Source organism: Sesamum indicum, linkage group LG6 (genome assembly GCF_026168435.1).
Source record: "Sesamum indicum cultivar Baizhima isolate 11 linkage group LG6, ASM2616843v1, whole genome shotgun sequence".
NCBI lineage: Eukaryota > Viridiplantae > Streptophyta > Magnoliopsida > Lamiales > Pedaliaceae > Sesamum > Sesamum indicum.
This window is the reverse complement of record NC_142662.1, coordinates 3,968,149-3,992,678: the sequence shown is the minus strand read 5'-3', so window position 1 is coordinate 3,992,678 and position 24,530 is coordinate 3,968,149. Positions and strand designations below refer to the sequence as shown.

At 33.6% G+C, this 24,530-nt stretch overlaps 2 protein-coding genes across 6 annotated transcripts; one reads left to right on the top strand and one right to left on the bottom strand.

The window, feature by feature from the left end:
• Positions 1-9,456: 9,456 nt before the first annotated feature.
• LOC105179106 (protein yippee-like At4g27745) lies at positions 9,457-11,274 on the bottom strand. 4 transcript variants are annotated; one of them, XM_011102702.3, is made up of 4 exons: positions 11,119-11,274; positions 10,751-10,821; positions 10,506-10,621; positions 9,457-9,912 (listed from the first exon to the last, which is right to left on the bottom strand). In XM_011102702.3, exons 3-4 carry the CDS (start codon positions 10,596-10,598, stop codon positions 9,685-9,687), a joined length of 321 nt encoding a protein of 106 aa, XP_011101004.1. In that variant the 5' UTR covers positions 10,599-10,621; positions 10,751-10,821; positions 11,119-11,274; the 3' UTR covers positions 9,457-9,684. The 4 variants fall into 4 exon arrangements, with proteins under 4 accessions (XP_011101004.1, XP_020546897.1, XP_011101002.1 ...); XM_020691238.2 differs by having other exon boundaries at positions 11,106-11,266; XM_011102700.3 differs by having other exon boundaries at positions 9,488-9,912; positions 10,506-10,633.
• A 3,170-nt stretch (positions 11,275-14,444) lies between these two features.
• On the top strand, positions 14,445-24,289 carry LOC105179105 (N(6)-adenosine-methyltransferase MT-A70-like). Of its 2 annotated transcripts, none has more exons than XM_088881835.1 (8): positions 14,445-14,650; positions 17,268-18,406; positions 18,647-18,745; positions 18,965-19,048; positions 19,136-19,491; positions 19,898-20,114; positions 21,359-21,438; positions 23,757-24,289. In XM_088881835.1, the coding sequence occupies exons 2-8, from the start codon at positions 17,315-17,317 to the stop codon at positions 24,031-24,033; spliced, it is 2,205 nt and encodes a 734-aa protein (XP_088737961.1). In that variant the 5' UTR covers positions 14,445-14,650; positions 17,268-17,314; the 3' UTR covers positions 24,034-24,289. The 2 variants fall into 2 exon arrangements, with proteins under 2 accessions (XP_088737961.1, XP_011101001.3); XM_011102699.3 differs by having other exon boundaries at positions 17,219-18,406.
• Positions 24,290-24,530: the final 241 nt, after the last annotated feature.

Genomic DNA, 24,530 nt, shown 5'->3' with positions numbered 1-24,530 from the left:
CTTGGGCGTCGGAGTGTTAACATCCCTTTTTGCTCCTCCTTGAAGCCTGCATACACTTCGGCCCAAATTTTAAACAATAGTCCATATATGTTGGACCCAGGTTATTTTCGCGCGTATTAGAATGAATAAATTATTCGAAAGAAATTGAATGTTTAAAAAATGGCAAACGAAAAAAGTGAGTCACAAAAAAAGTGCTATCTCTTAATATATAATATAAAATATATATTGTTTAACGATTTAAGAACATTGGGTCAAATTTAAAGATGTTGCCCATATATTTCACCTATCATTATTCATTTTCATAATGATATCTTTTAGGAAACTCTCACAAACTTTGATTAATCACATTTAATAGTTATCTTTCTTAATAATATTTTTAACATAACCCAACACTTCAACGTTAAATCAACGATCAAATTGATTGCCTAATTTTAGTTCAAAACTATACCAAATGGATCATGGAGATATTAAAATCAATCCAATACCCAAGATGCAAATGAAATTTATTAAATTCTCTTTTATAAGTTTATATTTAAAACTTACAATATCTACATGCTAGATATAACACGCTAACATTATAGGCGATAATACAACCACCAAACATTACACACACATATATATATATATATATAATATTGTAAAAAATATTATTTTATTGTACCAACTTTTGAATACCTAAATTTACCCTTTAATTCATTTCTTTCCTTAAAAAAATTGATCAGAAAATATATACTACTATAAAAAAAAAAAAAAGTTTTGTCATACTAACTTTTGAATACCCGAATTTACCATTTAATTCATATACTCCCTTAAAAAAATTATCAGAATGATAATCTCAATCCTCTATGCTCGCTACTCCACGTTTCTCTCTTACTTTATTTTTCCATATTTCTTTTCCTCACTGTTGTACCCTGAAAATACGAAGGTATCTGTAGGTAAGCGAAAGGGTCCCAAAGGTCTCTAGTCTAATCGTTAGCAAGGTGAGGAGTTATCTTTAGTATCTGCAAGACAAGCACGCATTAAAATCACACCAGAGGGGATTCTGGCAATGGCTCTCCGACAGTCAAGTCAATATGAAATCCTAGAAATATAAGAGTGAGTATAAGAATAGAGTAATGAGTTCGAACCTAGTTATGGAGGTGGAGAGCCATATTTATATGCAAGGGTGGATCTACATAATGTAAAATGGTCCTTTGGATGGAGTTTAAATCTATGGATAGCCATGATGGTACCAGGGCTGCTGATAAGGACGGAAAGTGGTCTAGGGGACCAACACTGTGCTACAAGAGTAGTGCAGGCGGCTCTAGCAATGTTTTTCTAACATTCTATCTTTTGTCTTCAGAGGTCTCCAATGAGACCTTCAGATAATCTTATTCTATAGGTCCTCTAAGGTCATATGTTTACTACACATACATTCAGTGGTGCTGCTTGCTTTAACTTTTGTAGGTCTCTTATTAGGTGTCCAAGGTCTCAATAAGAAATATAGGAAATACCCCCACATCAGAAGTCTCCCCACTTACCAAATGTGTTTTTACTAATATTGGGTAATTGGAACCATGAGACCTTTGAAGTATTTTCTTTTCACAGTCGTGGTTCTTTGTGAAACTCATTGTTTTGATTTTGGCAAGAAAATTCAAAAATGTTTGGCAGCCTTATCATTTATTGGGCGTATCTGGTATGCCAACCAATTGTTTGCCACCATGTGCCACACAAAGCTACTTTTTTGCAGTGTCGCATCCAATCAGAATCATTGTGGGTTTTTCAGTTTTTGCAACCCTTCACTTCTTTTAAATTCTGACTCTTCCTTGTTAAGAAACCCTTCATCATCCAGATTTCTTGCACACGAGAAATTTTTGAGATTTTGTAAACCGGTGAAGCCAACCTCTTTTCCTTTCTCGTTATCATATTAGTATTCCCCTGTTCCCTTCTCTATCTAAATCTTTAGGTAATTTGTCTACTATGTCACAGTCCAATTCTTCAAGTGAGAGACCTATTACCAGTGCTCCAGTAGGTTTATTTGGTCTAGGCCCACTTAGGAATTCTCAGTATCAATTTCCTACTATAAACCATGAGAATGAGGACCTGTTCCTTGATGAATCCAGGGATTTTGACTAACCTTTCCTCTCTTTACCGTCTTCTCTAACTAACGTTGACGTTGAACTCCTTCGTTCAAAATTTCACATATCTAATGACTATACCATTATTCTGCTTGAGGATCGCATAGATCTTCCTCTCTGTGAGTATAGGACTCTTTTCTATGCCAACTTTGAAGTCGGTCTTCGTCTAGCCTTTCACCCAGTTATTAAGGGAATTCTTGATCATTCTCACTTCTGAATAACCCAACTTACCCCAAGTTCTTTTAGGACTATTTCTGCCTTTGGATTTTGATGGCTCATCTAAGCATTGATCCTTTAGTTGATAATTTCTGTACGCTTCATCAGCTGAACCTCAGTATAGGCAAAAAGGGTTTTTTTCTACTTAAACAGTAGGAGAGGGGTTAAAATTGGTGAGTAATAATAAAAGATCATATATAGATTGGAAGAGTCGTTTTTTCTATATTCATCCTCCTCTTGACAAACCTTGGGTTAGTCGTAATAGGTGGCGTCTATCCAAGCCTCCTCTTGAACCTATAGGCCTATTTCATGGGATGATACTTTCATAAGGGAGAGGATCCTTAGCTATGAATATGACTATAAGGTCATCATGACAGAGCAAGTTTTCTCTCTACTTGGCTTGTCTCCAGCGTCTTTTAGCCTAGATGTTACTTACCTTGGTATATCTCTTCCTCTGTTTTACTAACGTTTTCCTTGTTTTCTCATTCTCATTTGCTAACCTTTGGTTCGTTTGTCTCAAAAATGTTATAATGGTTTCACGGAGTATTCAAATGAGTGCTCACCATCAACTATAGGCATCTTCTTCACAAGGTTTGTCCCATGGCACCATGCTATTATGGGCTCTATTTCAGCCAGGGTACCCTCCCCTTTAGAAGGTACTTTTCGCGGTGTAAGTGATTCTAGCTTGTGGTTTTGTCTAACTCATTTTCTACGCCTCCAGTGCTTTCTACTGCTGTTGCGACATGTACGAGGGCTATGGTTGAGGGTAGAACGGCAAGTTCTCCCCCTGTCGTGACCTCTATTAGACGTAAGAGGAAGTTGATAGGTGCTGATGACTCTGATAAGGCAGATGATGATGGAGATAACTTTCCTCTTAGATCTGTAGCCATAAAGGGAATTTTGATTTCAAAGCCAAAAACCACTGCTTTTGTTAAGAAAGTTGTCAAGACCTCGAAAGGTGATGTTGGAAAGGGGAAAACCAAGATTTCACCTTATTTAGAACCTCAAATAATTGCTGGATTGGAAGAAAGCATTGTTCCGTCCCCATGGAGAAGTATAGGCCTATGAAGAAACAACTGCAAATGATAGAGGGTCTGCTTAAAGAAATGAGAGATACCTGGTTGGCTACGAAGGGGCCTCTCGCGAAACCAATGAATCCTGCTCCCATACTTCGCCCAGACTGGGATGTTCATTAAAATTCTTTTTATCTGAGCTCGATTATGTGTGGTGTCTCCTATGACTTATATTAGGTGATCCTTTTGCCCATGGATCAGATGAAGTTGTCTTTAAGTGCTCTACCCTAGATGGAGTCACATAGGGCCAAAGCTCTTATGACTGTAAGGATTTCTTTGTTATCCACTTTTCTTTTTGTTGTTCTTTTTCCTGATGCCTGGTGATCTTCAAATGTATTAGGCGAACCAAATCTTGCACGGTGTGACTCTCCAAGCTGCTAACTTCTGTGAGCAGGCTTCCAAAGCAAAAGAAAGGGCTAAGGCAGCCAAGGCTCAAGTGAGGGAGCTGAAGGAACAGAATGAAGGTTGTGTGCTCAATTCAGAGTTATAAGGAATCAGTCGCCAAAGATGAGAGGTGAGATAAGAGATTTGCTAGAAAAGAGGAACAAACAACTCGAGGCTCAGTTCAAGGTTCTGATGGCTTCTAAGGTGGTAGTCATATCGCCAGGCAGGTGTGGCAGAAAGCAAGAAGTTGTTATACACCAGTGTCGAATACAAGGTGGTGGTGGCAAACAGTAGGCTCTAAGGTGCTCATGCCTTCACGAAATCTCCAGTGTTCGATCAATTGGTGGATATGAAGGTGTATGATGAGCTCGTTGTCGCTGGAATAAATGCAATAGCCAGTTCAGAGCTCTTGGTGGCTTTATGGAAGGTTTCAATATAAGCCTTATTAGCATCACCGAAGATGAGAACGGTAAGGTCTATCCAGATGCCCCTGCTGAGGTGGAAGTCCCTATTTCTAATGAGTTCTACTATTTGATGCCTTGTCTTTTCTAGATGCCTTAGGACGGAGAAGCGAGGGAGCACCTAACTGCCATAGCGGCTGTGGAAGAAGGGATCAAAATTGAAGTTGTTGCTCCCGAAGGTGCTCCAATTGTGCCTTGCCCAGTAGAGCCCATGATTGCCGAGGGTCATGACCTAACACTCCCTGTTGGAGTTCCCGCCGAGGTGAGTCCCGATCTAAGCCCTGGTTCTATTAGAATAGATGACCAAAGAGCCAATTGGATTGGTCTTCATGTAATCTGTTCTGATAATTTCGATGTACTTGTAACATTGTTTATGAATAAAGTGAGGATTCATTGTTTTGGCAATTGCATTTGTTGTGCTCACTATTATGTTTATATACTTAACATCACAAAAAAGCTCACAAACTAAATTGTATAACTTATGTAGTTGGGTTGCGCATTAGATGGTGGCCACGAAACCAACTTATGATGGTTAGATTTGAAACGTTCCAAGTCGAAAGACCTCGAGACTGGGCATCGAAAGTCTGATTGAGACTTAGACTATAATTGCATTTATTGGATGAGTGTCGTGTTCATTGACGACAGACATTGGACGACTATGCAATTTTAGTGCGTGTTGACAATGTTGTCAAGCCGAATGAACTGACTCGCGGAAAGTCGTCATATGGAAGTTTTGGAGGCTTGGTGGGTATGATTAAATCTTCCTGGCTCCAAAAGTACGGAATTAGTCCTCAGACTTGAGGAACCATGGCAGTTGCATGCATATGATGGTTGTATCTTAGATTAGACGGAAGATAACTGTATCTTGGATATGGTCATTACAAGTCTTGTTCAGTGCAATCAGAATATATAGTAAGGCCCGGTGGGTTCTAAGATAGAATCCATCACCTAACAATATATGATAGTCGAGTCTCCTTTGTGCTCTAAGATGATTCGAGCTCTTACAATCTGTGGGCACATCGATTGGTTGAGTAGGAAATGGTTTCCTATGTCAACCAATAGAGCAAATGCATTTTGAGTTATCGAACATAGTGTACAGTCCAGGATGGTAACCGAGCCCAATTCCATGTCCTAGAATTAGATAGGGAGACGGATGATAGAAGGATCGTACCCGGATGGTACTTGAGAGTCTAAATGGTTATGCCAATATTCACCTAGTCTCTAGTGCAATGGACCATTGTTTCCGATTAATGGTTAATTAAAAATAAATTAATTAATTAAACTAGATTTAATTAATTATTGTATTGGACACAGCTAAAGTCTAACTGAGGTTGAACCTAAAGAGTCACACACAAATCATTATAAAATTGGTGGAATTAATTTGGAATTAATTAAATTAATTCGAGAAGAAATAAATTAATTTAATTGGATTAAATTAATTCAAGAATAATATATAAATAATTGGATCATTTATTTAATAATTCATTTAATGGATGGCTCAAAAATTAATTAATTGGATTAATTATTTTTTATTTTAACACCTTTAAATCAATTGGATTAATTTATTAGATTTGACTTAATTAACTGATAAGATCAATTAATTAGTGTTTGGGCTTAGATTTATTAATTGAATTAATTTAATTAATTAGTGTCAATGTTCTTTGTGCTATCTACAATAAAAAAAGAACTATATCTATTTCATTTTGTGGTGTGGACAACATAGAAGAATTCTAGTTTGAATTCTCAAGTGAACGAAACGGGATAATGTAAAGGAAACAATGCACATTGTTGCTCATCTATAGAAACAAAAAGGTAAAATTTCATGTTATATTTCTATACTTTTTGTTTCATCCTCTAGTCATATGTCTAGCATGTTTATGTGTTCGTTATTATGCTTTTGACAAACACAAATACCTGAAAATTTCGAAGGAAATACCCCTTTGAATCGGTTTTAATTTTTTTTTTATTTCACCCTTCCATCGCGTTTCCAAGCCATATTGATTCTTTCAATGGTACTAGAGCCCAGTTTGGTGTTGTGGCTTTAGGATTAACATGTTATTATGCGTTAAGCATGAACAACATGTTTAATTTATTTTTTAAAAGCATGTTTTATGGTTTTGAAGCACGGTTATGTGTTTAAAAAATATGTATTAATTTTACTTTTAAATTATGAATATCTATGCATTTTGTGAAAATTGAATTTTCTGTAAATGCATGATTATATTTCAGTTTTATTTTTTTTAAAAAAAAAAAAGAACGGGTCATCTTCCACAAATCGCCGGCTATCGCCCGCCTCTGCCTTCACGCCTCCACCCCACGCCTCTGCTTCTTCCTCCCGGCCTCCACCTCGATGTTGCCGCCCAGATTTGTGCGGCAACAGACGCATCGCCCAACCGTCGCCCCAAACCACCTTGTCGTCGCCACCTCCATCCTTTATATATACATATGTATATATAATATTAAATATTTGTATAATTATTATATATAAAACTGTCTATATGTATATATAAATACAAGAATAAATTGCATAAAATCCCATTGTATTCTAAAATTTTAGTTAAAAACTTCACTGTGTTAAAAAATATAGACATAAAATAATGCACACGCGCCCCTTTTGTTAATTACCTTTAACGGCGTTAAATCTTTGCATTGTTTGTCCATTATGCCCTTATTTTATCAACCATTGATCTTTCAAAATTACAAAGGTTTAAAATTTGAAGTCATTTTTAAAATATATTATTTATTTATATATACACAACTATATATAATTATATATGTATATCATACATATGTAATTATATATATATACTACATATACATAATACCGACACTGGTGGCGGACCAGCATATCGCATCTGGGGGGCCGGCCAATGACGGTCGGTTTCACAACCAAAAATTAATCCAACGATGCTAGTTGGAATAACCCAACGATGGTCGGCTAGGATTAATCCAAAAATCAAAATTCCACAGAGCCTTCAAATTTAAGCAAAATAATTTAATTTTTTTAAATTTTAAAATAATAAAAAGAATGTATTAGATTTTTATTTTAAATACACATAATAAAAAATTTTAATTTAAACATTAGTTACAGTATGCAATCTGATTTAAAAAAAATTTATATGTTTTGGTATTTTTCTATTTCATTAATATATTTTATAAATAATAATGTATGAACACATATTTAAGTTAAATAATACTTAAATTAACTAATAATATTTATATTTAATTGTTATATTTTATTTTTATTTATATTAATTTGGATATTTAAATTTGAAAAGTAAATTCCTAGTTTTACTTTTTAATTTTTAAAATTTTATATAATTTTTTGATATTTAACATTTAATTAGTATATTTTATAAATAGATATAATTTATTAAATATATTTAAATTAAATAAAAATTTAAAATAATTAATTATACATTATTTTTAAAATATATTTGAATTAAAAAAATTATTTTGTCTTATATGTCAAAGAAATGAGTAAAATGGACATTTGAAAATTTAAAATAAATAAAAAGAAATGGGCACAAATGAACCATACCTGCATAACAACGCGTTTGAAGCACTCTCCGTTAGTTTCTAATGGAAAGAGGGGTTTTTTGCTGATTAACATGGGAGGGTTTTTTGCCCTATAAAATTAACACAGAAGAATTTCGTACAATTTCACTAAAATACAGAGAGGTGTTATACAATTTACCCTAAATACAAAAATATATTTTTTACAAATCACTTAAAATCTAAGGCGTCCATTTTTAACTAAGAAAGATCAATGGCTACTAAAATATGGGCATCTAAAATTGACATCTTTAAAGAGAAATGATGGAACCATTTCAAAAGCCACTGGGGCTTTCCGCGTATACTTTTAACATGGGGGGTTTTATGCAATTATTCCTATTTTTTATATGCTCGCGAGTACTGCGTGTGACAACAATATATAAAACGAAACACCATGTAAAGAATTACAACACCACCAAAATATAGAAAAATATTAGTATTCAATATCCATGCACAAGACGAGGAAATACAAGCTACTCATAATTGCTTCATTCTCCTTTCAACTCATGTATCTAAACGTGCATACTTTGTACAGACAAGAAAAAGGTCAATTCTCAGGTGAAACGGCAACAAGTACAGATCACATATTCCTCCATTTGGAGGTTTTCACCAGCAAAAATAGGTAAAGATGTGAAGTTGCAGTGAGCAAGGCATTCAAGAAGCCAAAACTGTTGAAAGGGGTTTCAAGTAGTTCTCCAAATCTACTGGTGCTTCAGAAAAACTTGTGAGCCAACCAGACCAAACACGTGCGGCGTGTAACCACACAAACTATTAATACTTATCTGCCTTCATGTTCACAACTACTAGACATATCATATCATCATTATAGAGAAAACAGCAGTACCGTACCTTCTGAGCAGATCTATGATGGTTGAGGATCCATTTCATATTTCTATTGCATCAAGACAGGGTACGTGTTTTTATTAACAGCAACCTCAACTTTATGATCTTAAACATATGAAAACGTTAATGGAAGCCGTGCCTTATGAGTTTCCTTGTTTGTGAGTCACAGTTCAGATCGTGATCATCCTATCTTAATCAATATGATTTATGTCCCATGATATGAACGGTAGGATTATAGCATCAGATGAGCCAAAATTCAGTAGCAACCAAGTGAACATTTTCCTACACTTGTCTCCCGCTAGAGATTATATAGATTTGTGCAGATTAATAATGGGCTTCCGCCAACTGATTCGAGTAGATTAGCACTCATGTTACTTTAGCCTATATCATCATGGTGTACTTGAATGATTTAGTTCAGAATTTAGAACTTCATCACAAACCTGTTAGATAATATACCAAACACTCTCCTATTAATTACTGTTTTTCTGTCTCACGATCTGTTGTGTATGCCTCCTCCTAATCTTAACTTTATGAGCTATCCCTCTACTTTCATGAACAAAAATGAGAGAGCACCAAAACAGTTTATCCTACCTTCTGCTACCATATTTAACTTTTAATATGGGTGACAATGGCTTCCAACATATAATGTCGCGTCATGCTAGTTTCTTGTTGCACAAAAAACTTACATGATGTAAAAGCTTGAGCTGCAAGACTTCTGACCATTTCAAGATCATTTAAGAACTAACAATTGTATATTTCTATACTTCAAGACTTAAGCTAACAATTAGCACAGAGTAGATCATCATATGATGGTAATAGACACACAGGTATCATTAGATTTGACTAGAGTTAACAAATCGCAATATTAACAAACTTATTCACATGTTACACAATCATCAACATGATTTTACAGAAGAAATAGAGCAGATATGCACAGGAACGAACAATGAATTAACATTTGAAACTGATGAGAATCCTTCAAAGGAACCCCGTTGCGAATCCATCAAGGTGGTAAATGAAGAACTTTACCATGGACTACCAGTTTTCCTTCACAATTTTCGACTTCTCCAGAATGAATTTCCCTTCCTTATACTTTTGTGTTTCCTCATATGCTTTCTCGTATTTCCATCCCAATATCTCATGGCAGTCACCACAATAAACATCAGCAACTGTATGAAGACCAGTCATTAGCTGCCTATCTTCCTTAGGCCCCACAGTAACATTCATAGCATGAGAGAATAGAAATGCTCGACCATTTCTTCCCTGTCATTGACCACAAAAACTTATGTTAAGACCAGGATCCATGTCTACCACACGTTTATTGACGGATTTATAACTCGAAACTTCCAAGGAGAGCATAAACAACCTTAATAAACACACCACACAGATCAAAACTAATGACAAAAGTAAGCCAAATCTCTTTCCGATTTCTCATATTTTACCTATTGTTGCAGATCATCAACTGTATGCATGCAAAAAGTAGAGACGTAATCTTCTAAGGGAATTAACTCTTCTGCAACTACAAGCTCTTGGTACTTGTAACTAAACTTGGAGTCGCACGACATATTTAGAGCAATAGATAATATTCGATTTTCTTTTGATTTTCCTTCCTGCGATCAAGACACATCAAACTATGACAGAACTCCACATCAAGAAAAGTATCAAGATTAGTCTTAATCCCTTTACTTTCAACAACTTTTCTCCTTTAGAGAAACTACAACTTTACATTGTTCAAGAAAATCAACAAGACGTAAGCAGATACAGTCTGATTGACAACCAAAAACGAAAATATTCAGCAGTACAGAAATGAACTTTGTCAATAGAATGAATAAATAAATAGATAGTGTCAAACTCACATGAAATGCTTTAGAGATAATATCATCATGAAGTGCAACATGATTTCTACAATTGGAGCATCCGTACAATCTTGGACCAATCATCTCAGCCATTTGATGAGCAAACTCAGAGCACACTGGAATAGCAACTGCTCGAAATCAAGATCATCTCATATGTGAAATCAAATAAAGAAAAGGAACCGTAAATGATACTTCCTTGGATAGTGAAAGAACTAGTAACTGAAAAAAGGGCAAAAAGATTTTACCTTTAATCCCAAGACCAAGAAAGTCAATGTTGAATATGATAATCTTAAGCCTTTTCTCTTTTACCAACTATCTGTTTCAACAAGGGCAGAAATGACAAAAGAATAAAGAAATGCACCCAAGTACCAAAACTCAGATTACAGCCAATGATCACAATGCAACTAGTGACAATCACACTCCAAATTATAACCTTATGGAAAAGACAAAAAATTCACCAAAACCCCCCAACAGCAAACAGGTCAAAAAGACAAAGAAACAAAAAGAAAAAACCCATTTGCATTCAGCACTGAAAAAGCTAAAAACAAACAAGAAAACACAGCTTGAAAAATCAAGAATCATTCTTGTGATTATACGGACCTTTAAACCTCACCTGTTCATCTTGGCATACATCTCGAACCACTTGGAAAATAGTGTTTACGGGGTGGGTGGGTGGGAGAGAGAGAGAGAGAGAGTTATGTCGGTCCTGGTATGGGTGGAGTATGATCAGAAGAGAAGAGAACAGTATTAGTTTTAGGTTAAATACATTTTCTACCCCCAACCTATTAATAGAGTGCATTTACCCCTAAATTATATAATATAACAAAAAGTCCCGTCATGACTCATGACATAGACCTATTGTTTTATGATAAAAATATATTTATTATTTATACTCTTAAAATTATTATTAAAAAATTAAATAATTATACTCAAAATCCATAATTTTTATAAAGAGTATAGAATCACAATAAATTCAATAAATTAATAATTTTTATATTTTTTATAAAAATTTACATAATGTTTACTTATATTGCTATATATATTAATTTTTTAAAAAATAAATTATCAATATAAATTTAAAATATTACACCGATCATATATATATATTGTAAAATATGCAAATTTATAATATAATTAATCCATAATATTGTATAATTTTTTAATAATAATATGATATATTTTAGTTATATGTATATCAGTACATGTAATTGAATAAAAACTTATAAACATACTTTTTTCTTAAACTATATACATTATGCATTTACACATACTTATATGTATCTTTTACATAAATAATTTAGTAATTTTTATTATTTCTTAAATAAAATTTGAGTAAAAGTTTTAAATCATTAAAGTTGAGAATTTGTAATAAAACATACTTTATGAAGTAAAATGAAAAGTATAAGAATAAGTGAGAAGTACATTTTATCATATTAAAGTATTATATCAAAAGTATTTTTGTTATATTTTATATTTTAGGGGATAAAAACAATTAAATGCATAATTTAGGGAAAATGCGAAAAACATTGAGACATTTTTTGAGTTCTCATTACGAATATTACCGTTGCCGTCTTTGTTCTCTGGCGGTGCGCACATATTACGTATCAAATGAGTTACTTCTCGGAGTATTGATTTTACATATATAGATTTATATATCACTGTATCTTATATGTGTTACTGAATAAGATCTCTTGGATCTCATATTTTATTTTTCGATTTTTTTATTTAATAATAGACTTGTTTAATATTTTTAAAATAAAAAAATTAAAAAAAACCCCTACTATAATATTGAAAATATTCAAAAAAATCCCTTAAAAAATGTACCAATTACACCCCCTATAATATGAAAAAAAATTCGAAAAACCCCCCTAAGGTCAGAAATTAGTTGTACATGTGTGTTGACTGTGAATATGGGTCTAAAAGTATTTTTTTTTTATAAATTTTGCTCTTATCTCTCTAATAATATATATATATATATATTTATATGTAATTTAATAAATTTTTAAATATATAAATACTTTATTAATAATAAAATATATTTTATATGTAAATATAATTAGTTTAATATTTTTAATTACATAATTAAATTAATTAAAACTACATAATTTCTTACAAAAATTTGTCGCCGCTGCTGCAGAGGAGTGCACCCTCCTTACCCTTCGGCAACGGTTGTCGCCCTCGCTTCGCCCATCCATTGAGGGCGACACTATTGCCCATCGCATCTGGACGATGCGTTGCTCATCGCTTCTGGGCGACCGGTGTTGTACGCCATCGCCCCCTCTGCGGGGGCAGTAGGGGGGGTGGGGGTGGGAATGGGTGCAGTGGAGGCAGTCGGGGTAGGGGTGGCAGATAAGTCGAGTCGGCTCGCGCTCGAGTTTATTGGAGGCTGTTGGTGAACATATTTTTTTTTATTATATATACATATATTGAATTTTTTATATATTTAATTTCATATTTAATATTTGATCAATTTTATAATCAAAATTGACCATATATTATAATTATTAATCAATACCATACATTTTATTTTGGATAATAATAAATTATGGTACTTTTATTTATACATTTAATTTTTATATAAAAATATATTTAATCAACAACTTAGTAAATTAAATTTTTTTTATAATTAAAATTATTATTTAATATGACATATATAAACTTTATGTTATATTTTAATATATATTTGTATTACATTATATTTTTCTTAAATTGACAAGTAATTCACTTATAATTTTTTATTATTTATAAATTTATGTCAAAATTTAGTAATTGCTATGAATTAATCTAAAAATAATAATAATAATAATAATAATAATAACAACAACCAGAATAATAATAATGATGATGATGACGATGATGATGGTTGAACGATTCTAATTATTATTTTATTATATATATAATGAGATTAAAAAATATAATCAATAATTACGATATTTTCAAATTCGAGCCCCTGATTCATACAAAATTTAAATATATACAAGACTGTGTCCATTAGATCATATCAAATGGTATGATTTAAAATCACATGGTCTGATTCAACGATATACCGTCTTGAATGATTACTCTTATGTTTCAAGTACGATATCTCGACATCCGTATATCCAATAAGTCTAAAACTTTACCAAATGTATTTTTTTGTAAGTTTTATCATATCTAACGGTTTGATCTGAACTTTGATGGCCTGATTAACCCATGTTGTTCAACAATATAAGATGATAGTTATATCAATGTTATACTAATATTTATAAATACATAAATTTTGTAGATTGTGAACATATATTAATTTTAACTATATTTATGTAAAAATTTGATGATTCAATCTCATTATTTAAAATAATAATAATAATAATAATAATAATAATGATAATAATAATAATAATAATAATAATAATAATGGTTGAACAATTTCAATTATTATTTTATTATATATATAATGAGATTAAAAAGTTTAATCAATAATTAAGATATCTTAAAATTCGGGCACCTGATTCATACGAAATTTAAATATATACAACACTGTGTCCATTAGATCATATCAGACGGTATGATTTAAAATCGTATGGCCTAATTCAACGATACATCGTCTTGAATGATTACTCTTATGTTTCGAGTACGATATCTCGACATTCGTATATCCAATAAATCTAAAACTTTACCAAATATATTTTTTTGTAAGTTTATCATATCTAACGATTTGATCTGAATAACACATGTTTTTTAATAATATAAGATGATAGTTATATCAATGTTATACTAAATTTATAAATATATAAAATTTACAAATTGTGAATATATATTAATTTCAACTAAATTTATGTAAAAATTTTATGATTCGATCTCATAATTTAAAATAATAATAATAATAATAGTAGTAATAATAATAATAATAATAATAATAAGAAGAAGAAGAAGAAGAAGAAGAAAAAGAAGAAGAAGAATACAAAAAGTTAAAAATAAAAAACCCATCTCTTTCTCTCTCTTGTTCTCGTTTCTTCATCCTTTTTCTTTCTCTCTTTCTGTTTCTTCTCCATTCTTTCTCCTCTCTCAATTCTTCCCCAAACCCATCTCTTAGAACCCTAAATCCAAACTCACGGCAACAAGGACGGTAGGTCGGCAAAGAGGACGGCGACGAGTACGGCTTCCAGGTAATCTTTATTTCTCTGTTGCATTTTACTTATTCTTCTTTTTCTTGGGTTTGGGTGTGGTTTTTAGCATCTTGTTTAATTCTTTTTCTTGATTTTGGGTGTGTTTTCAGGGGACAATGATTTGTTTAATTCTAGTTGTTGTTGTTTGCTTTTGTAAGAATTGTAATGTTGTATATTAGCAAAATTTCTGAAAAATTTTGTATGCAAGGTTGTAAAATTGCTCTCCTTCCCACCTCCACTCTGCTGCAATTTCTGGAAAAAATTCGAGTAATCGAGCTCGAGCTCGAGCTCGAAATCACTGAGTCGAGTGTCGAGCTCGAGCTCGACCGCGATGCCACTCCGACTCGGGGGTGGGAAGGGGAGTGATTATTATTTTTTTAAAATTATATTTTTATTTTTATAAATTATAGTAATATATATAATATAATTGTATCCAATGTGACGTCTAACTCATCTTTTAGGGCCACCTAGAACTAAAATTCCCCAAAAAATATTTAACTGACATGCCATGTCATGTTTTCGATAAAAATCAAAATTTTGGGCCACTAAAGGACTAAAATTTATTAATTTTAAAACTTAATTCATAAAAATTAGACATGATATCGAATTAAAATTAATATTGGACATATTTAATGGACCAAAAAAATAATTTTTCTGTATAAAAATTTTAATTTTATATATTACAAATATTATAGGTATATTTTAATTCAAATTTATATAATTTATAAATATAAAATTTTTTCATATATATGTAGGGACATTTTAGTTATTGTCTTTAAAAAAATAAGTCCAAGTTGACCATAAAGCTGTATGAATCATTGTTTATAATATATGGGTGATTTTTTATATTTAAATTTTTATAAGGGGCTTTTTGATTTTTTTTTTATATCACAAGAGATCAAAAGAAATTTAACTCTTTCTAAAATCATACGTTTATTGAACATATAGAATTTATAGCATACACTGATTTTACCAAAAACGTGGTTTACGTCCAAATTACTTACTTTTAAGAATTATTATTTTTTCAAATAAAGTTTTTTATATTAATATTTTTAAAATTTTGCTTTGTTTTATCATATTAAGATCAATTGTCGTATACACTTTATGCCATTAAAGAGTTAATTAACTTTTGTATTGCTTTTTTTTGGTTTTGAAAAATAACTTATATTTGTTTCTAAAATAATTTTCAAATATATTGATGTATATATTGTTGATACACATTCAGTTATAAGGGCAAAAAAATAATTTATATATATATAACTCATACAATAAATACATACACCCTACCATACTATATAAATTCCAATACTTATCAACATAGACTGAGTGCCACTACAAATAGAAAAAAATAGATTCATACAATGATGATTCATTCACATTTAATAATCCAAATTTCTATATATGTACAAAAAAAATTATTTAAATCGAATTTTGTCATGTAATTGGTGTACAAAAAATGCTAAAGTACAATTAAGAAAGTTTTCGACTTATCGGATGCAATAGGAGAAAATCGCGATAAATGGGACTAAATTGAAGAAGCCCCTATAAATTAATAAAAAATGCTAACGACTCCTTTAATAATTGGTCGAAAAATGCACATGACAACTAAAATTGAAAAACTTTCAACTTTCAGAATACAATATGAGAAAATCATAATAAATAGGATTAAATTAAAAAAGATAATAGCATATGGAACCAAAAATTAATATAATTATTTCTAAAATCGATTAGTTAAAGTGACCCATTTTAAATTTTTCAAAAGCATTTCTAATTTAATAAGATTGATAATTTTTATTTAAATTTCATGATATTTATTCTTTTATATATATATATAGTTGTTGAAGTTTGAATTAGTATTTTATATATTATTCTAATGCTATTCATTTTATATTTTACTGTGCTTAAATTAATATTTTTAATATTTAAAAATAGCTTCTAAAAACTATTCAGAAATATTATTTTTCTATTTATTTATTTTAGTTGGATATATTTATTATTAATGTCCAAGTAGTTTAGAAGAATTAGGATTCTTAGTAATTCTTCGATAGAATTTTATCTTCTAGAACTAATTTGAATTTATTATTTAAAAGATTATTTAAGTAAGAATATAAACATTTTTTATCAACAAGAGATTCATACTTTTATATATAGTATTGGTATAGATATAGATATAGATATATATGATAATTGCAGCTTAATAAAGTTGATTCACATTTTCATGACTCATTCACTTTGAAAATTAAATTTTCAGCATATATTTATGAACGAGTCTCGTGGAAGGCGGGGGTATTTGTGGGCAAATTAATTTTGATATTTCAATTCAAATATTTTTATTTGCAATATTTTTTTTTGTATTTTGATTTTTCAAATACGGTAAATATCACAAGAGATTGATTGCATGTTTTTCCAAAATTAATGGAAGTGGACGGGCATCAACATGTGTGAGCAATATTAATAATAAGATGGGGGTAATTTGTAATTTTCCATAACTAGAAGGGGAGGGCTGTGTAAGTAATCACTCTTTTCTTTTCTTCTTCCCTCGTTCAGTTCTACCGTCTTTGATTTCAGGCAAAACCTCCACGAATCCTCACACACACACATCTTTTTCATGGTCCAGAAATACAACACTTGTTAGAGATTGCAAGTTGAAAGAAGTAACAAGGGATGGAGGGTCAAGGTTTAGAAGGGAATGAAGATTCAATTTCAGCAATAAAGGAGATGAGGCGGCAGCTTGAATCCCGTATGGATACCCTCCACACGACGCACCTAGACCTCATTGCTTCCCTCCAATCCTTGGTCCCAGACCTCGTTTCCTCTCTCGACCTCTCTCTTAAAGCCATTTCCGGAATTAACGACAAACCTTTTACCCCCCTCGCTCAAATTCTCCCATCCAAACCCAATTTAAGCAAAGCCCATGTATCCAAATTTCCGTTAGAGAACTCCAAAGTCACTTCTTCTGCCGCTCTCTCGAGGCCTTCACCTAGAGAGAGTGAGAGGGCTTTGGTTGAGGAGAATGGTGGCCCACTTTCTGTTGTTAGGTCGATGGTGGCAGTCTGTTTGTTAGAGAGGGTGCCGTTTAATCCGATTGATTCCTCGACAGTGTTGAGGAAATTGGAGAATGATTCATCAGCTACGGTGGCTGAGAGGGCAGCATTGAGGGAGTTGGGTGGGGAGTCGGGGGCAATCCTTGCAGTGGAGATGGCGCTAAGGTCCATGGCGGAGGATAATGGTGGGCTGGACTTAGAGGAGTTTGTTGTGAGTGGGAAGTCAAGAGTGATAGTTATGAACATTGATAGGACTAGGCTTTTGAAAGAGTTGCCGGAAACTAAGCAGTTGAATGAGGGGAACTCCAATGATGGGAATAGGATAACTGAAGCAGGAAAGAGTGGGGAGAATATGATTGGTGGAGGTGGATTTGGTGTTGGGAGGGGAATGCAGGATATGTGGATGGGAGGACCAATGATGATGGGGCCAAGGGGTGTTGGGCCGAGAGGGATGGGGATGATAGGGGTGCCAAGAGGTGTGGGGGTGCCGCCCCCAATGCATAGGCCATCTCTAATGGCCCCCAGTGGGCTGCAAGGTGTGGGAGGAAATGCCCTTGCGTTAAAACCGAGGACGGAGGAGGATGATATGAAGGATCTTGAGGCTTTATTGAATAAGAAGAGTTTTAAGGAAATGCAGAAGTCAAAAACGGGAGAGGAGCTTTTGGACCTCATCCACCGGCCTACTGCTAAAGAAACTGCTGTCGCTGCTAAAGTATGTGTTTGTTTGAAGAAAGTAATCTATTTTATTGTGCTTTTCATTTATTTCTACTTAATTCACTTGCATAGCGTGTTTATGATAACTAGAATGCGCATAGAGAGGGATCTTTATCTTCTGCATTTTCTTGTCTATACGGAGCATATACATACTGTTTGCCATTCTTGAAGCCACTTGTTGCTGGTCTATCAGGTATCAATCTAACTATCACTATAAATTCTGGCGATTTTGTATTAGTTCAAAAGCAAAGGTGGATCTCAAGTGAAAGAATACTGCTCCGCATTAACAAAAGAAGATTGCCGACGTCAATCGGGTTCCTTCATTGCTTGTGAAAAGGTGAGTGTAGAGCTATTTTTCTGTCTCTATTGGTGAAGGGGGTTTATCTGGAGGAAATCTCTCTTATTACTGTAGATGAAGTCAATCATTTGTTTATTTTCAGTATAATATTATAGAATACCCTGGATGATTTGTTTCTTACATATACCCTTTTCACTACAAAGATTCTAGAAGTGACTTCGATTATATTGTATCTACTAAATCTTTCACTTGATTTAGGTTCATTTTCGGCGTATAATTGCTGCACATACTGATGTGAATTTGGGGGATTGTTCATTTCTTGATACCTGCCGTCACATGAAGGTAAACTTATATTGTTATTTCATTTCCTATTGAGATTTATTTGGCTACATGTTGAAACCAAATTACTGATACTTGTGTTGATGATAGACATGCAAGTATGTCCATTATGAGCTGGATTCAACTCCGGACGTATCACCTATGATGATGGGTCAAGCTACTTTACCCCCTCCCAAGCCATTGAAGCCTCAAAGTGCTCATTATTGCTCGGAAGTAGAGCTTGGAGAGCCACAATGGATTAACTGTGACATACGTTCATTTCGAATGGATATTTTAGGGCAATTTGGAGTTATAATGGCTGATCCTCCTTGGGATATTCATATGGAATTGCCTTATGGAACTATGGCTGATGATGAGATGCGCACTCTTAATGTTCCTGCATTACAAACTGATGGTCTGATATTTCTTTGGGTTACTGGACGTGCAATGGAACTTGGACGGGAATGGTATGCCTCTTCTTTATCTTAAAATGATGTACTTTTTACTGAATGGCCTTAATACTACTGGTTGGAGGATCTATGTTATTAACTTAACAAGAATGAGATTACTGGATGATTTACCTTCAACCATGAAAGCACCCCCAGCTGCTTCTTTTACTAGGAAAACTTATCTGGCTGAAAAGTGATGGATGTCTGATAAAATCTATGCCACTGTGTTTATTAGTAGATTCATTAATGTAAAAGCTTAAGCAGTAGGACCTCTATCATGTAAAGTTTTGGAATAGTTAGACTATTGCATGATGTGGGAGTGTTCATATTCACAGTGATTAAAGAATGGTGCTGTTGCTTGTTCTATTCTCTTGCATAGAGAGTAAATTCATGTCTGGTTTCTTCGAATTTTACACTTGAGCAGTCTGGAACTTTGGGGGTACAAGCGCGTAGAGGAGATCATCTGGGTGAAGACCAATCAACTTCAGCGAATTATCAGAACAGGTCGCACTGGCCATTGGCTCAACCACAGCAAGGAGCATTGCCTTGTTGGAGTAAAGGGTAATCCTGAAGTAAATAGAAATATTGACACTGATGTCATTGTTGCCGAAGTTCGTGAAACAAGTCGTAAACCAGATGAGGTTAGTGGACGTGCTACTATTCATAGTACAGTTACGGAACTGAAGAAGCTCATCTCTCAACATTTCTTTGCTTGCATTTGATTATTTCTTAATATGTATCTTTCCTCTTATAGAGCTAATACGCCAGTTCTTAAAGTACATGGATCTGGAACATCCTTTGGAATGAAATACACTATTCCCATCAACTATTCCTCAAGTCACACTCTTAACCTCCTTAACTAACCACTCTTAACCTCCTTAACTAACCTAACTTCCCTCTGTCCGCTGGATTGCCCTAATGTGTACTATTTGACCCCCTTCACTTTTATTACTTTATAATCAAATATCTGAAAATGGTTGATATACTTAGAACAATTCTGTATTTTAGGTTCTATGTTAAAGCTATGGTGTTTACATACAGGTATACGTGTGTGTATATACATATATAAAGAAATCTATTGAAGAAGTAAGGTTTTAGTTATAATATGATATATTATATGTACTTAACATGTCTACTATTCATTGTGGAATATCAACATTAGATGTAAACATATACAGGTACTCATCCACGTCAGAATAAATTCAGCATCATTTGAACGTAAGATACACCCATTGCATATGTGCGGACATAATACAAATTTCATTATTTTCATTTTTAATTTTCAACTCATAGGTTGGATCAAAGCCACAGAAGAACATGGTTCCTCCTTTTTAATTGCATTAATCTTATTTTTTGAATCCATTTTTCAATTGCCAGAATTTTTACGAAATTAAATTAGGTAATAAGGTTTTATAACAAAGGATCATGTCTTACTAAACAGGTGGAATTTGCCTTCTTGATTGGAGCAAGACAACATGATGACTATTGAAAAATCACCAAAAATGAACTAGTCAAAAAACAAGAGTTGGGAAAAAGTTGAAATAGAAAATGAAGGAAAAGCTTGGTACTCTTTTTTTCTAGTTATTCACATCCTTGATGTAAGAAGGGGAATTGGCTTCTGTTAATTGAAAATTTACATAACCTGTTATAAAATGCTTGTGAGCATTCTCTCAATCCCAACACTGAAAACGGTATTTAAACCATTCATCGCCCGAGTACAACAAACTAACTTGATAGCATTTGACTTGGGGTGGGGGTTTGAACTGCCTATTTTCCAGAGTGATCAGTTAAAGTGTAATTAACCCTTTTGTCATAGTTCTCCAATTTAGAGTATACTGGATTTTCCGAATACATTTGTGCCTAACACTTGCTTGATGTGTTATAGATGTATCCCATGCTGGAAAGGATAAGTCCCAGGACAAGAAAGCTGGAGTTATTTGCAAGGATGCACAACGTACAGGCTGGGTATGCTCTCTTGATTACTCTTCCAAGCTCCAACTATGGAAAGTATTTGTTTAGTGAAGATAACTAAAGGTCGTTAAACTGTTTATTAATCTGAACTGGATTTCTATGCCCTTTAAAAATTACCGGAATACGATTTTACTAATTACTCTGACCAAGAGAGTTGTTCATTAGGATTTGAAAGGATTCATATAGTGTATTATCATGGGGGTTGATGAATTATGGGCTTGGACACCTCAAAGCTTACATATATATTAAGGGAAAATCATAAGTTATGTTGATGTCCTTTGTTCTTTCCTTCATATCTTATCTACAAACTCAATCAGCAGGTCTTCAGTATGGGAATAATCTTAAATGACAAACAAACAGTCAAACAAACTGAGTTCATTCCAGATTTATTAACTGTACAACTGAATCAGTTTGCGAGGGTACTATAGAATAGTGGAGAACAGGAAATTGGAGGTAGAGCAGAAGCGGCTTGAGAGATGTTAAAATTTGCTTTCTGGTAAAACCTACTTGTGTATTTCTACTGGCTTGAGAAATGTCGTCTAGCTCTCCTTTCCTTCCCCAAAATTATTTTATTAAAGGGATGTAGTTTCGTTTAGAAGTGTATTTACGTAATCAATTCCTATTGGCAAAAACCCGAATTTACCTTGTGGAAAGTCCCCAGCAATCCCAATTAGCTATCCGAGTCAATATCTGGGTTATATTTACTGGAGCAGGAATCCATGTGTTATGGTGATCGAAGATTTGAAACAAGATGAAGATATACGCCTATAAACTGATCTAGCTAACTCTACAGAAACAAGGGCATGAACACCACATTGCTCTGCAAGTGACACAGCTCAATTTGCTAATTGACTTTATCTTGAAAAAAAATACTTTGTTTGGTTCTTAATGACTAAAAAGAGGACTTATGTTTCGGAGCTAAGCTTAGGCTTCTAGTTCTCGTGATGATAATCTGTATATTATATATAATTACAAGCACATATGCACTACTGCAACATGGTTTGGCATATATTGCGACTTTTATCTATTCTGAAAACAATATCAAACACATCTTCATCCATTTTTAGCACTTTTCAGCAATATCAGAAAACAGTACAAAGCATTACTAATATTCCCATATACTACCCAAAATATCTCAAACTCAAATTTGCTTTTACAAACCAAACGTCCTCGAAAATAGCTCCAAACAGAGCCCTTGACTTTTCAACTTCAACCCTAAAGCTCCCTTTGGAGGGAAAATCATGGGGGCATCTCCAACCTTGTTGCTACTATCAATATCACTTGATTAATAACTATAGAAAAAATGACATAATGATGTTGACATTTCTGAACTTAATATATTTGCTTAACAAAATTTTTACTAGAACCTAAGCCTCATATCTTTAAACATCTAGTTCACCGTGAACTTGATTTTGTTCTGTATTGTTGTGCATAAACTGACCTGATCTCAGAGGGCCTGGACATATTGCAGCTCTTTTGACTATTTGTTTGCTATATCATATTGTTCCTGAATTTAGACCTGGTGATTGAGTTCTTAAATTTATGTTGGTATTAAACTTCCATCAACATGACTTTTTCTACCAATGGGAAACCTACTATAATCAGGCTCGGGAATGGCTCCCATTAGACAGGTTGACTGTAAACTTAGACCTCGGAATTTGGTCATAGTGGTTATTGACTTAGGTGTTTGACTCGCTTTATATCATAATTATTCAGTTTGTTCTAAATTTGGTTAAGGGAAATATGCAAAGGGAAAAGTAAAGCTGGTCTTCTAAAATTAATAACATCTTAGCAGAAAGTACGAACTTAGGCATTTTATTGATCCGTTTGCTGTACTGGTGCTCATACTTGACAACTTGGCCATGTGTGATTCAGTTGTCTCCATACTTATTTTGTTGGATCAATAGGCATGTTATGTCTGACAAACTTATGCATATCACCCTAGAGTCCAGTAACATGGTCTTATTTGGAAAATCCCATTCTCTTCCTTCTTTTTTCACATTCATTTCTTCCATGTCACTTACCATAAGTCCATTCATTGATATATTTCTTTTGCTAAATATTCGTTGGCACTTCAACTGTTGGAAAGTGTTTATCACCACTGCTTCTGCCCACTCTTTCTTGGCTCTATCTCCTGTTTGATTCCTATGTGATACACACATGTGAATTGAGATATATCTAAGAAGGATACATTAGAGGCTTTCTCAAAAAAGTGATCTTCAAATAGGCGTGGTTACAAGCTTCACTGGAGCTTTAAGTGTAAATTATTTCCTTTATATGTAGCTTCTCAAAAGATCAGTCTTGGCTGTCAGGTGGTTATCACTTGGTAATCAGTTGCAAGGAGTACGGTTGGTAGATGAAGGGCTGCGAGCAAGATTTAAGGCAGCCTACCCTGATGTTGATGTGCAGCCCTCGTCACCGCCAAGGACAGCTGCTATGGAAGTGGACCGCCCAGCTCCTCCAAGAAATCCATTTGTTGAAGGCGAACCCAAGTCCTCTGGACCCCAGTTCGCAGAGCCCACAGGTCCAGCAGTACCATATACTTTAAATGCAAAAGCAATGAGCGTTGATGGAGACATGACAAACTAAATCCAGTATCTAATTATGTGTTTGAGAACTGATTCCCTCTTTGCTTCCAATCTCTTACATGACTGAATTCCGAGCCAAGTTTTTGTCCTACTTAGATAGCTGCCTTTATTGGCTGAATGATTAGTGAGCAGTTCTTTTGTTAATGTTTCTCAAAAGATAACTGTTATACCCTGTAAGGAAAGGAAAAAAACTTGTAGAATACATATTAACTTTCATCAGGTGGAGGCTGATAATCTGTCATCGCAATTCCTGGGAATTATTTGCCTGCTCCAATTAATTTTTCCAAGTAACAGTACTTGTTGATGGCTGATGTATTTTTTTCTGTGGTATGGTTCATCTGCCGTCGAGCTTTAGGGTAAAGTACAGCTTGTCCTCCTAAACAATGGGGCATGCAGCAGCAGGTATCAGCTAAAATTACCATCATATTGGCAAAATTCTCAGTGGCGCATCGGGGCAACCGGTCTCGAGTGTTCCACATCATGTACAGTGTGGAAGTT